The following is a 14,964-nucleotide window of genomic DNA, read 5'->3' as shown; positions in this document are numbered from 1 at the left end:
CTATTATATGATTGTTGTTGGTCTTTGTTGTGAATAAAGACTTTTTTTAAATAACATTCAGCTTATTTTTGCGCCTTTACAACATAAACATTATTCATGAATATTTAGCTAAATTATTTTTCCGTGCAAATAAATAAATTAAAAATATACAGTGTTTCCGTTTTGTGTTTCACTTTGGTATGACCCTCTGACGAGGTAAATATGAAACACCCCCCCGTCCCGGTTAAGAAATGGACTCGTCCAAAGATGGCAGCCTCCGTCTGGCAGCGCTGTGTGTCTGCAGCTGTCAAAGTTAAATGTTTCTCTTCTTCTCTCTCAGGTAAACTCATCCTGCAGATAGACACGATAACATTAGAGTCGTATTTGATTGCATTTCTTTGTTTAACTTCTATTTCCTTGTCCTTCATTGTCGTTATTTGGATGTTTAGGAGCTACATGTCCCAGTTCATGTTGTCAGCTAACTCTATGTAGCCACATTAACAGGCTAACATGCCTGCAAAACTGAGACAACTAACTGTCTTTAGGTCAGTAATGTTAACCAGCTTGACTGTTTGTCTTGGCAGCCAGGAGATGGATGCTCTCAGCAGCTTACACAGACACCAAGGTGTGGGAGGAGAGAGAGAAAGACCCTCAGAACCTGGGTAAGAGTTAAACCTGCTCATGCTACACATACTGTAAATGTAACATAACATAAATGTAATATGCTTCACACTATTACATTTAATGAGCAGTTCAGAGCTACAGTAGAGTCTCCAACCTGGATGGAGGTCAGGATCTGTGGGCATTAGCCAGGGGAACCTATTTTGTCACCTTGTCCATATACATAAAGTCAGTATTCAACAATTTAATCCTTGGTAGTCAGCACTGTTGAGATTAAGATAAAGATTAAGATATTCCTTTATTAGTCCCGCAGTGTACAGCAGCAAGGGGATAGTGCAAAAAACAAGCTGCATCAGCTAACACAGTAAAAAAAAAAGAGCTAAACAAAGTGTAACAAAATATGAACCATTGAAATAGAAGGAAGTATAAAAATAGGAGCAGTATATACAGTATTGACAATAAACAGACTATTAACACAATTGCACAAGTGGAAAATGATATTGCACATGAATGAATGAATGAATATAATAATAACAGTAATAATAACTGTATTCATATAGCTCCTTTCAGAACAAGTTACACATTGCTTTACATTAAAAACAAGCTAATAAGAACCAAAACATGTGCAAGATTTAAAACAGGATAAAGTAGTTTAAATGGTTACAAGTTAAGTTAAGTAGTATAAGTTGCCGTCTTTGAATGTTTCGCCTGCTGATACCCGAATAAAGTGTGTTTCAATAGTCAAGTCTGGAGGATATAAAATCATGGATGACCTTTTCTAAATCTGCATAGGAATATGAATATGTCTACTGATAGCTGCAGAGGATACACTGGTTGTGTTCTACAAAGTCAGGCAAAAGGAGGACACATTTCTGTGCAGCATGTGATGTTATTTTTGTATTAACGTATGAATTGTTAAAGATGCAGCCTCTAAATTGGGAGTGCTATAATCTAACTTCAGTACTTTTTGGGCACTGACTGAGGGTATCGAAAACTGTCGATTGCCAAAAGTGGCACTGAATGCCTGTCATCACACACAACATATATTGGATGTCTATCCGTCCTGGGTGAGGGATCCCTCCTCAGATGCTCTTCCTGAGGTTTCTTCTTGTAAAGCTTCCTCCGGCAAACTTGGGATATTGGGCTGACTTTTCTTATTTTATCAAATATGTTCCTGATTTAAATCATAATTTTGCCAGTTTTATGTTGTATTTTTAGGTAGAGTTCCAATATAGTGCAGATTAAAATTGTGTGATTAATTTTGTGTTGAGACAAAATGAAACACTGAAGCTAAGTGTGTTCAAGGGGTTTTATATTCCTCAAAGTAAGATATCAAAAAAGTACTTTGTGGGTTTTGGTGCTGAAGCGTATCAATACCTAGCCCCACTATAATCACCATTTACACTTGAGATGAAATATGATGTGTAGCTGGCTTCCATCCAAATCCAGAAGTACTGATTGCAGATTATTTCATGTCTAAAGAATAAACGTTGCATGCTTGGCTGCATGCAGCAGTCGAACACCAAATGTTGCTGTGTGTGTGCACTCAGTCAACACAGGGTGGCGGTGTAACACTTCAGTCTCATGGTGCACCGATTGGAACTGTTCAATAGTGTTGATATTACACACCGAAGCATGTGATGAAATATTTTTTTTGGGGCTGCTTTGTCTCAGGCGAGTGTATCGTATTGGCACACTTGCCATACTGTAAAAGAAATTCTGAATAGTTTGTTTATGACATGATAAACTGTATAATAGTCTTGTCTGTTTTTTTAACATACAGCTGTACTGGCCAGCAATATGGACCGGACATACGACAGGAATCTCCCAGTTAGCTCTCTGACTGTTTCACGGGTAAACTCTAAATTTAAATCGCCTGTATTGTGATAAAACCCGTCTCTGACAAATCAACAATCACATTTGAAGTTGATGGCAGTACGGACAAAGTTTTTAGATAACTATTTATATTTTCTGTTTGTGCTTCAGTTCATTGACAACATTTCATCTCGAGAGGAAGTGGATCAAGCAGAGTACTACCTTTACAAGTAAGAGGGATCATTTTTACTCTCTCTCTGCATCAGCTTCTGCATCCTCATGTCTGTGTTGGATCTCAGCCTCTTCCTTGGTTTTGTGTTGTACCAAATGTTGTGTGTGCTTTTCTTGGAATGAATTGTCTGTTTGGTTTGTCTGTTTTGGTTTATATTCAGTCACATGCTTTTCTTTGTTCGGGGCAACTCCCGACCTTTCCTGTTTACTCCGTCTGCACCTGGAATCTGCACCCAATCTTGTGATTGTAACATTTAGTAAATTTCCCAATCGCACCCTTGTTCACGTCACATGCATTTTTTATAATCGGGTGAGAATTAAATAACGAACTTTCCGCTTTCGGAAGCTTGTAAATAGTTATTATTATTAATGGATTCAATTGTCCTTGATGTGTTTCCACCGTATTAGTGCTGAGTTGTGAGGATGAAGCTGTCAACATTACTATTTGCTCTTCTGGTGGTTCAGCAACCAAAATAGTTTATCGTGACATTCAAATGCAGTCGCATTCCTATCATTTTTATCAAGCACACCAATAAAGCAGAGGTGTGATGGATATGTAAAATGAAAAACTTTGTGTTTTCTTCTTTTTTTTTTATCCCTCCAGGTTTCGTCATAGTCCAAACTGTTGGTACCTGAGAGACTGGACCATTCACAGTTGGGTCAGGCAGTGTCTAAAATACGGAGCCAGAGAGAAGGCCCTGCACACACTTAAAAACAAGGTACACAATACATTATAATCCCTCCTTATATTTAACACCATAAACTGAGCACAGAAGACTCTCTTTGGTCAACGGAAAGGAGGCTCATCTTTATAATCAGACAGGAAATCTGATCAGATGTTCCTGATCGGGGCCGACAGTTGCAGTTATGAGCGATCACAGATCCAATCTCAACCACCCAGATGCATTTTCAAACTGATCTGAGCAGCACAAATAACATCAAACATGTTTGACATTTTCAGTCCAGCATGTGTACTGTTCCCGAATGAGTTGTAGTATCTGGGAATCACTGAATTATTCCAAAAGCAGAGACGTACACGAGCCAATGACTTGTTTACGGTGAGGTAAAACGGAGCGTGCTCGGTCAGTATGGCCGCCTCTGATGTTGTTGTGATTGGTGTCATGTTACTGTGAGATAAGAGGCCTCGATGTCAGTGATGCATCAGAACCAGCAGTTGTGTTATTGTGTGATATACACCATCTTTACCAAATCATGAAGGGTAAACAGTCAGTGTTCATGGATAAATAATGTAAAAGATCCTGTGTGTGTGTGTGTGTGTGTGTGTGTGTGTGTGTGTGTGTGTGTGTGTGTGCAGGTCCAGTATGGAATATTCCCAGATGACTTCACCTTCAACCTGCTCACAGATTCTTACATTAAGGATGGAGACTTTAAAAGTAAGGTTTTTTTAAAGCATTTTTTTCAATCAAACATTTGGAAAAAATTAGTTTCTGAAAGACCAAAAAAAAGTACACGCTCTGCAGACACAGTCTTGTTGGCACTGAATATTCCCAGGAGTGAGAACAGACGCTAAAATCAGATTTCAAACATTTCTTTCCTTATTTGTAAGAGACAGAGGTGAAGAGGAAGCCTGATTATTTTTTTCTGTAATAACATTAGAAAGTAAACAGTTTTGGGCAAGTAGTGAAGGCACAGAGTTGATGTTACAACGTTTCCAGTTGCATGTTGAAGTTTTGATTACATTAGATTAAATCTTCAGTATTGTAACTCAAATCCAGTGTTGTTGTTTCACTACTTTAAAGGATGAATCTGGCAGTATTCTATGTTTCCCATGAAAAGACAAAGACCAGCCATGAATTGATCCTACTAACAAGTATTTTCTGTGTAGCGAAAGTCTGATACATCTTATTCCTCTGTGTCACCTACTGAAAACACATCAACAAGCCACATTGATGTCAATTAGTACATTCGCATCCAACTATTTGAATGCACATTTTCATTTTGCATACAAAAAAATGAGTGAAAAAGTCAATTAGTGGCAAAACTGTGTGGACAGATAAGGAGACTGTAACAATAATAATTATGATGATAACAACAATAATGATAATTATATATATTTTAATTTATTAACATAGCACTATTCAAGCTTAAGCACGAAGTGCTTTCCAGTTTAAAAGATTTACAGAATAACGAATTAAAAAAATCTGAATCCCATGAAAGCACCGCCCTGTATGACATACATAAATGAGAACATAGATCATGCAGAACTGAGCCCATACATAAACAAATGGCAATGCAAGTGCAAAATAAAATAAATAAGTTAATATACAATTAAGTAAGATGTGAATAAGAGGAATAAGCTCATAATATACATGAAACAAACATCAATTCCATGTTTCCATCATGTTTTCCACATTTTTGTTGGTTTGTGGTTTGACTGGTGCTCTGCTCTCCTGTAATGGTTTAATGACACCCGACTGGAGAATTAGCACCACCAGCTGTATATGTTGATGAACCAACTCCTATTCACATAACTTTAGTGGATGAAAGCATGCACTCATTTGCATTTTCTTTAGATTTTCTGGAAATCTGTTCAAAATGTTGTGCTAAATTTGGATGGAAACTTGGCTATTGTTGGTTTTGGTCTTTTCATGGGATTTGTTGACAAGAAGGAAAATATAGATAAACACCTTTAAACTTCACAAAAGGAACGAACAGCAAGAGCAGCGAGTCTAAAAGCATCTCATTCAATCTCTTTTTAATTTATGATAACTAGGAAGAAATCCCTGTAATATTGGCCACATTATTATTATTATTATTATTTGACACAGGAATTACCTGAAAAAGGACTTAAAGTGTAGAAAGAAAAACAGAAACGATAGAATTAATTGTAGAAATGTTTTTGTTGTAATTGTACAGGTGCGTGCTCTGTGGTTGAAGAGGTGATGCTTCAGGAGGCCTTCGACCTTCCCTCCACACAGATCCTGTGTCTGTACGCCCTGGGCAGTTACCTAGCAACCAGACCACAACTCACTGTGAGTGAAACAGCAGCAACTCATCAGCATTTCAATGTTGCAGCAGGACTAACAAATGTGCTTCCAAATTAGATGCTTACACTTGTTCCTCGCTGTGCGTTCAGGTGTCAGAGGAGCGGGCGTTGGGAGCATCGCTGCTGCTCTGTGGACTGAAGCAAGACAACACTGTCGGCCTCAGCGCTCAGCTGCTTGGCAATGCTCTGCTAGGTGCGTATTTGAGTTTCTTCCCCCACAGTGTTGTATTTTTTTAACGTGATTCATACAGTGTTCTTTCATTATGCTGTTTGTTTCATTTATTCTCCTTCTTCCCCGTCCAGGCAAGGTGGAGATGTTAAGCGGCATCCATGCCGTGTTCAAAGGCATGCCTCTCTTCTGGGAGCGTGGTTATCTGGGCAGAGCGCTGGCCGTCATGGAGAGACTAGCTGCTGCTTCTGGTGACGTCAAGCTGTCCAAAGACACAGTAAGCGCAGAGAAAATCTGATTCAAAGAGTATATACTTTTGTGTGTGTGTGTGTGTGTAGTCATCTTACCCAAAAAAAATCATCCGAAAGAAGAAACTTTCTTGCAGAAAAATTGACATTTGAAGTTCTTGTTAATTATAACGCTATAAATCATTTTCATGTTTTATTTAGTTAATCCCTGATATCAGGTTACTTCACATAAAACACACACTAGTGAGGTGAAAACTTTGGGGGGGGAAAGAGGGCACTAGTATGGATTAGTGCTCGGCGAGGTTATAATAGTTTTACATTTTCAATTGATTTTTATTTTGTTTTAGTTTTGACTTTTAGATTTCATTTTAGTTTCGCTTTAGTTAGTTTTCAGAGTGTGTTTGCTAGTTTTAGTTTCAGTTTTTCAGAAATATTTAGTTTATATATTTAGTTTTATTTTATTTTTGTTAGGGACAGCTATAATGTCTCAAAAGTATGTAGCTATTGTAGCATTTTTATATTATTTTTATTAGTTTTGATTTACCAGGAAATATAGTTTCAGTTTAGTTTTTCTTCAAGGATATAGTTTTTATTTAGTTTCAGTTTACAAAATATTTTTTCAATGCTTATTTTCGTTTTAGTTTCAGTTTTAATTCACTATAATAACCCTGGTAATCGGTCAACAGATGCCATGAGTTGAAGTATTGTAATAGGTTACAGGAGAATAAAAGTTGGATTGGTGCATCCTTAATTATATCATATCACATGACAATAGAAAACATGAAACAAAAGTGGCTTTGGAGCAGGTGAAAGATATATCTTTGTCATGTTTGATGGAAATAGGTCAGCAGTTTCCTCCTGGGTCTAGTCTTTGTTATCGATCTTCTCCACTGACTATGGGTTTGACGTCAAACAAGCTGGATTAAAATTTCTTTCAACTATAACTGTGTAGTCGCAGAGCATTACACACACACACACACACACAAACACACACACACACACACAGTAGAGACTGTTGTTACTTTCCAGGTGGGGTGTATGACACCGACAGTCTTCATCTGCTGAGATAAAACACGCATGCTGTCATATTGTCGTTATTTTTACATATTTGCACGAACGCACAGTCGGGTGTAGCGCCTCTAATCTGGCCTGTGCTGTCCAGTTCAATAGTCCAGCTTTGTCCACGTTTAATGAGATTTTGAAGAGCCCGGGGCACAGAGGACGTCTGGGCGAATCATTGCAACAGATACTAAATGCCGAGTGTCACAGCAATAATGTAGACAGAGCGGATAACACCGTAGGACAGAGAGGAAATATTACATCTCAAATGAAGGTGCAGGTGACTGCTGCCTCAGGTGACCGTTAATCTTAATGCTGCTTCCTAAGATTAAAGGTGAGGTCTTCAGCCACTTTCATCATTACATGTCTGGTCTGTAATCTTTAAATAACAAACTGCATCTTTTTAAAAAAAAAAGGTCAGAAAATATGAAACTTTTATTGAAGTAATTTAATATAAATCAGATAAAGACTTTTCAGGCAGTAACAGCTGTTCTTCAGAACTGCACTTTATATTGATTTGGTAAACATAATAAATGAAAAATAATAATCTTTCTGTTTACTTAACCTTGATTTTCAATATTCCTCAGCTGGACTTCGTGAATGACTTGCTGCAGAAACTGTCCTCCACCTCAGACAGCGACTCCTCTGGAGAAGAGTCATCAGGAGAGGAGGACAAGAAAGAAGACGCCATAGATGAAGACGATCAGGCCGAGCAGGCTAAGCTGCCTCAATATGTCGACAGATTCAAAGTGGGTGTTTGTCGTGTATAACAGCTGTGCTTTTGTTTGTAGCAACTGAATTTACATCCGTTTTCCTGTCATGCCTGCTGTTGTAACTCAGAGTGGGCAGCATACCAAGGGTTATTTAATTGATTCTTAGACATTTAATTGAATACTTAACAGACAATAAAACCGTCTCAGCTAAATTACCGTGTGTGATGTTAAAAACCGATGATCTCATCCTTAAGATAGTCAAAGTGCGTCATCGTTGAGATGAGACTTTGTAGCCTAAAGCGTTGTTCATGCCTTTGAGCCGTGCAACAGGAAGCTGGTTGGGTGATTTAGCAGACAGGGTGCAGCCTTTCCACTCATATATTTGTCAGTTTAAGATAATATTCCGCTTTGCTCTGTTGTCAAATGCAGAGGGAAATTTAATTTTAAAAAATGGCCATGTGATGACTGAGAGATGGTGTCATTGGTGGCTCACTGATCGATGATTGAAATAACATCTAGAGTTTTACATTCACTGTTACTCACCAAGATGCGGTGTGCATGTCTTTGAGGTCTAACAAATAGGCCTGTCATGATAACTCATTTTGTTGGATGATAGAGTATCCCAGAAATAATTGCAATAAACTATATTATTGTCAGTTTTAGTCAATTTTATGCCACTGATATAATGATAAATATAATAGCATAATAATGCAAGAGCAGATTATCTCTTTTTGAAATGTATTGAATAGAGTTCACTGGTTTGGATGGTTTCACTCAAGTCATTTAAATGTAGTGATGAGGTCACTGTTGGGTGCTTCAACGTCTTTTTGTTCCTCTGCCTCTTCAGGACCTGAGCAGCCAGCTGGAGTCTCAGGGTAAAGTGGACTCTGCCTCCTTCCAGGCTTTAGTGACCGCTCTGGCCCAGCAGAACATGGCCGTGGCGGAGAAACCCGACTTGGAGCAGTACCAGAGCCGGATGCAGGACTGGGAGGCAGAGATCCGGCAGCTGATCCAGAGGGAGAAGGAGATGAGGGAAAAGGCCGAGCAGGAGAAACAGGAGCGGTTAGCTGCCAAGGCTGCAGCTCAGCAGGCGTAGAGACACGTAGACGGAGCTGAATCAAGATAAAGGAACTGTCCAGTGCGTATGCACATTGAAGTTGTGTAATAGGAGTTGTATGTCTTTAAAATGTAAAAAAAATCAACATTGATAACATTACATCTGCTCGTGTCACTAGTTACTTTTGTATATAACAATGTGTGCTTATGTGATAAGTATTGCTCTGTAACTAGGGCAAATATAAATATATTGTTAAAATGAAATTCATTTTCATTTGTATCAGAAATTGTGTCCCACATTTATTGTTTTTCTGGGATGAAATCATTATTGGACACATGAATTGTTCAGCCTGATGGTCGAGTGACCTCATGTAAGCAAAAAGAAGGGAAAGCTGGGGAGAGATCGTACCATCACATCCTCCCACTCCTTTTCCTCTCTGCGTGCATGCGTTTGGCGTGCATCAAAAGCATATTTTGTAAGTTTTCCCACAGAGGATTGAAAGGGGTATTCCACAGAATAATTCACTGATAGTCAATCTACAGAAAACTAAATGCTTTGCATGGAAAGGAATGCGTTTATGGCCAGAAACATTTTTGTTCACCAAGTAAAACCTAAATCCAGCATAGATCCTGATAACTGTAAGAATAGACACAAAGTGCACATCTGTGTTTGTTAAAAGTGGAACTATCAACATGAGAGTGCAGCATCAGCTAATGCATGGAAAACAGCACGTAAACTGGCAAATAGAGAAAAGCCCGAGTTGTTTAGACTCCGCAGAAAGATAAGATAATAGATCTTTGGAGAAGAAAATGCTGTTGTGGTTGTGCACATAATACGTGCATTCCACATTATGTTGCAGCTATTCAGTATTCAGAACAGGATCTTGGGAAACAGCCTGGTATGCAGTCCGGGATGAATGAGCGACACAAATTGCTGAAACAAGAAGGCTCCTTACTGAGTGAGCAGCTATTCACTCGTCAATGTTTCCTTATATAGGAGCACAAGAAGTGTAATTTAGCTGTTAGAAAATATTATTACTACACTGCTATTATATTTTGTCCCCTTTTGAATATGAAATTGAGATTTTTTGACTTGACCTTGGAAACAGCAGTTGATAAAACAATCTTAACTCAGGGTCCACATAGTTTACTTGTTTAGAGTCGGTTGTCTGTACTTTTAAAAACGCCTTATTTATTGACTCAATAGAACCATATATGTACTTTGTTCTCCACAATACAAAATAATTTCTTCATACCATATCAATGAATACGACAAAGAACATGCCATAACATAATCATAAATCCAAAAGCAATATTTTTATGTGAGGGGAAAGTAAAAAAGAAAGAAAAGCAAAAATAAATAAATAAAATTGAATAAAAACGAGGAGAAACAGCCAATTATTGTTTTATTATTGTTATTATATTATTATTATTATTATTATTATTATTATTATAATAATGATAATGGTAAATGAAAGGAAAATCAATTGAAAATTCTTAAAATAGTAATCATGATCATAAAGAAAGGAAATGCATAGTATTGTAGTGAAATAAGTGCTAACATATGAATAGGTAGATAAAAGCTGATTGCGAGTCAGTAATAGAAGGAGGGGCTGTAGAGTATGTCATCATAATAGTTCCCCTTATTTCACTTAATAATAAAAACATACTTCTCTACAGGCCAAATAAGAGAGAAGAGGGAGAGATTGTCTGTAGTTTTAGCTAGTAAGTGTTTATTAAGTGGAGATTTACACATCACTAGATTAAAACATATTACAGACCTTAATTGAAGGGCAAAAGAGATAATATGGAATATAGTCCACACATCTGACTTGACACTGGAATAAAATGCTGTTAAATAACAATGTAAACTGGTAAACTTGCTTTTCAATACATCACTAGATTACAATACATTAACAAATGGCTAAATGGCCAGATAACATCAGAATAGTGTAACATTTGTAACGCTCTGAAACATATTTCTTGTTGCATGTAAAGTCATTACTACATTCACAGCAACGGTTAAGTTAAATATATTGTTTGGCCTCCTAACACTGTACAATTTGGACCTTGTGTTACAGCTTGTGATGCTACAGTGACTTCCTGTTTACCTTGTTTACTGCTTTTGATTGAAGGGGCTATAGATGTTTCCTTTTGTTTGTGATCTATTTATTTGATTTTTTCTTATACACAACATAACATTGGGGGATAACATACAATACCAATACATATTAATTCTCCCAAAATATAGCAAGTCATCGCAGAGTCATGAAGCCCGAAGACAAAAATGAAAAAAAAATAATTAAAAAGAGGAATTACTTGCAAATGTCAAAAGAAAATTAAAAAAACAAGAATAAAAATAAAGAAATAAAGAAAGAAATAAAGAGAGGCAAACAACAACAAAAAAAGAAAAATAATTTAGGGAGGACTTTACACACAAATTTAGTAATCCATTTATGAATGGTGGCTGCAACCTAAAGTGTAATTATAACAAATAAAAATGCCACTATCTTCTCAGTCTTTCATCTTATACCAGCTCCACTCCACAGGCCATTTTTGTGTGATGCTTATCTCCCACTGATAAAGCTTTGACTGTGTAAAATCTGTAGACAATGAATTAGCTTTAATATGCAGTAAAAATGGGTCATTCATCATTCTTTGTCGGCTGCTCGTCCTCAAACTCAACTTAAAATCACTGATTTAAAAGTAACACAAGTGTTTACATTTCCCGCTTGAAGGGTTTTTTGGCCGTCATTGCGGGTGTTTGTCAGACAGATGTGCCAACACGGCTGATGAAGTCAGTCAGGTTGAGATGCGATGAGATGACGGGAAAAAAAGTCAGGAAGTTTGACATCCACATCACTGGTTATCTGTTGCCCAGAGCCTGTTAAGTGTTTTAAAAGACCTGTGTGTGTTTTCTTGGAGGGGGAGGCAAGGTTTGTAAGGGATATGTTTCATGGTTTATTTGACAAATGTAAACATTACAGAGTCTAGAAGAGACAAGGAGATGCATTAGACATTATCAGTGTTGAGCCTGGATACAGAACACCTGCTACTGTAAAAACAACACTTATCTCTAGCAGGAAACTGTATTTGTAGAATAAAGGCACTTGAGCTGGTAAGAGAATTTATAATAACGCCAGCACATCCTCATCTAATCTTTTACGTTTAGTACATATTATCCACTCTGAACATTACGTCCTACTAAATGCCTTTTTTTTTAACTTAAGTCAACAGGATTCGGTTCTTATTTTTGATTTGTAAGTGTGATTTATATCTGAGACCGCTGTGTCCGTCTGTTAAAGCAGATTACAGGATAAGATGCTGCTGCTTGTGTGGCTCTTGGCTCCAGAAACGTGTTTATTAATCTTTCATTATTCATCAAGGTCAGCTGCTTCATATTTCACATTCTAAGGAGATAAGTGAAAGCAAATAATGTTTCATTTGTCTGTCTGTTTGTTTTGAGGGTATGCGTGGCTTTTATGTGTCCTGACATTGGCGTATTGCTCACATATTAAACAGTAATAAATCAGACAAACTTCCAATGGTTAATTACAAATTGGATTTATTTGCTGTCTGATTCATTTGCCTGTTATGTTGTCATCATCAGTTGATATGCATAACCTTTCCAAGCTATTAAAATGTCTGCAGAAACATAGTGAGAATTGAAAACATTTGCTACAAATACCAACTTATAAAACTTAAACTTTAAACAGTTTTGTGCACCTTATTTATCGTAGAGATTTAGGCATTCTGTAACTTCATTTTTCTGTGTTTAACATATGGTATATACACTGATCAGCCATAACATTATGACCACTGACAGGTGAAGTGAATAATATCTCCTTACAATGCTGAGCGACTTTGACAAGGGCCAGATTGTGATGGCTAGACGACTGGGTCAGAGCATCTCCAAAACTGCAGCTCTTGTGGGATGTTCCCGGTCTGCAGTGGTCAGGACCTACCAAAAGTGGTCCAAGGAAGGAAAACCGGTGAACCGGCGGCCAAGACTCATCGATGCACGCACGTGGGGAGCGAAGGCTGGCCCGTGTTGTCCCATCCAATAGAAGAGCTGCTGTAGCTCAAATTGCTGAAAAAGTTAATGCTGGTTCCGATAGAAAGGTGTCAGAACACACAGTGCATCTCAGTTTTTTTGCGTATGGGGCTACGTAGCCGCAGACCAGTCAGGGTGCCCATGCTGACCCGTGTCCACCGCCAAAAGCACCTACAATGGGCACGTGAGCATCAGAACTGGACCACGGAGCGATGGAAGAAGGTGGCCTGGTCTGATGAATCACATTTTCTTTGACATCATGTGGATGGCAACGAGTTTGAGGTGTTGACTCGACCTCCAAATTCTCCAGATCTCAATCCAATCGAGCGTCTGTGGGATGTGCTGGACAAACAAGTCCGATCCACGGAGGTCCCACCTCACAACTTACAGAACCTAAAGGATCTGCTACTGACGGCTTGGTGCCAGATACCACAGCAGACCTTCAGAGGTCTAGTGGAGTCCATGCCTCGACAGGTCAGGGCTGTTTTGGCTGCAAAAAAGGGGGACCTACTCAATATTAGGCAGGTGGTCATAATGTTATGGCTGATCGGTGTATATTAACAGCACTTTGGGAGCCATGTTGTATAATTGGTCGTGTTTACTACAACAAATACTCACAGTATAGCCTCTTTGTGCCTCGTTGAGTAGCCTGCAAAACTCACGCTGATACATACTACCAATTATCAATAAAAATGTACTTGTTTGTTTCTCATGTGTAGCTGCCTTTGCATTTGTGATTTATAGTATCTGCTGCAAGAATTGCTGGTGCATCAGTTGCAAATAGTCACTAAGTATGTGATATTGTATGGCATGGCCAAATAAGCCAAAGCTGTTAGTATGCTCTAAATGAACTACTTCGTTCAACATGTCAATGGTAATAGTTTTTACAGCTGTTCCTTATGGCCTCACTTAAAGGTGGGGTGAAAAGCTTGCTGTCATAGAGAAGAGCAAGACGTAATGACGTGATGTTGCACTCGGGTACATCAAAGGTGACAGAAGTAATTGTGTGAACCTTTTCAAAATAAAGCTTGAGAGAGAAGTTCAATAACCTCCACACACCTGGCTAATTGTTTCAAGAAGTGGGCCTGAATATCAGATGGTTTGTTTCAGGAAGTTACAGAAATTGTTGGGTGCTGCTGTCATTTGTGTGAAAAGTATAGAGGGGGTTTCAGACGAAGCATACTGATCCCTTTAGTAACGACGAACAATGGTCTCAAGATGACCATTACAAATGCAGAGTGAAAAACATGTGCAGCAATGGGATATTTGACCCCTCAAACATTACTATAAGATGAACTGCGGTTATTGTATTGTATGTCATTTGTGTTTTGTTTTTTTAAATGATATAGGCCTACATCTGCACTTAGCAGTTGCTGTCTATGTAAGATTTGCAGTAAGGCTGCTCCCTCTTATTCGATTAGTCGACTAGTCAGCCGTTTTCATCTTAGTCTGCTAATGACTTATTTCAAAGAACCTATTTATGAGCACATCTCCAGTAAATACAAGATTTAATGTGGCGCTTCCTTGTGATTCTTTGTGGAGAATCACTGTGAGTTTCACTGTCGATTAAATCAACTAATTAGTTGTAAAAATCGTACAAATGTTATCAGTCGACTGAGAATTTCTTTCGTTGAGGACAGCCCCAATTTGCAGCTGAGTCTGTAACTGTAACTAGTTGTTTTTCCATTACAAATACATTTTTTGCAAAGAAAACATTTTTTTCTCTCAAACATTTGAAGGCCTCCCTGCCTGAAGAATGGTCTGATATCAAACTACCACATTGCAGTACTGTATAGCAGTTATAGCGACTCTTGTACAAACATGACTCGTATTTATTGGGATATTTATACATTATACTGAAAGACATTTCAGTATCTCTCACAACCTTTGACCACTCTGTGTCACAACATCTCAGCATTTTATCTACAAAGCTTTGTGAAAGAGTATTGATGTGGCTAAAACACACGTCTGTGTGTTTAGGGATGACGTAACTGTCAGGCAAGACGTATCAC

General features: G+C 38.1%; 1 protein-coding gene across 1 annotated transcript; it reads left to right on the top strand.

The window, feature by feature from the left end:
- The first annotated feature begins 191 nt into the window (after window positions 1–191).
- Window positions 192–9,185, top strand: mrps27 (mitochondrial ribosomal protein S27). Its single transcript, XM_074637444.1, has 11 exons — window positions 192–319; window positions 564–641; window positions 2,384–2,454; window positions 2,587–2,645; window positions 3,251–3,365; window positions 3,962–4,040; window positions 5,524–5,639; window positions 5,744–5,846; window positions 5,957–6,099; window positions 7,717–7,878; window positions 8,690–9,185. Exons 1-11 carry the CDS (start codon window positions 202–204, stop codon window positions 8,936–8,938), a joined length of 1,293 nt encoding a protein of 430 aa, XP_074493545.1. The 5' UTR covers window positions 192–201; the 3' UTR covers window positions 8,939–9,185.
- The last annotated feature ends 5,779 nt before the right edge of the window (window positions 9,186–14,964 follow it).

Source organism: Sebastes fasciatus, chromosome 6 (genome assembly GCF_043250625.1).
Source record: "Sebastes fasciatus isolate fSebFas1 chromosome 6, fSebFas1.pri, whole genome shotgun sequence".
Lineage (NCBI taxonomy): Eukaryota > Metazoa > Chordata > Actinopteri > Perciformes > Sebastidae > Sebastes > Sebastes fasciatus.
This window is presented reverse-complemented; position numbering and strand designations above follow the sequence as displayed.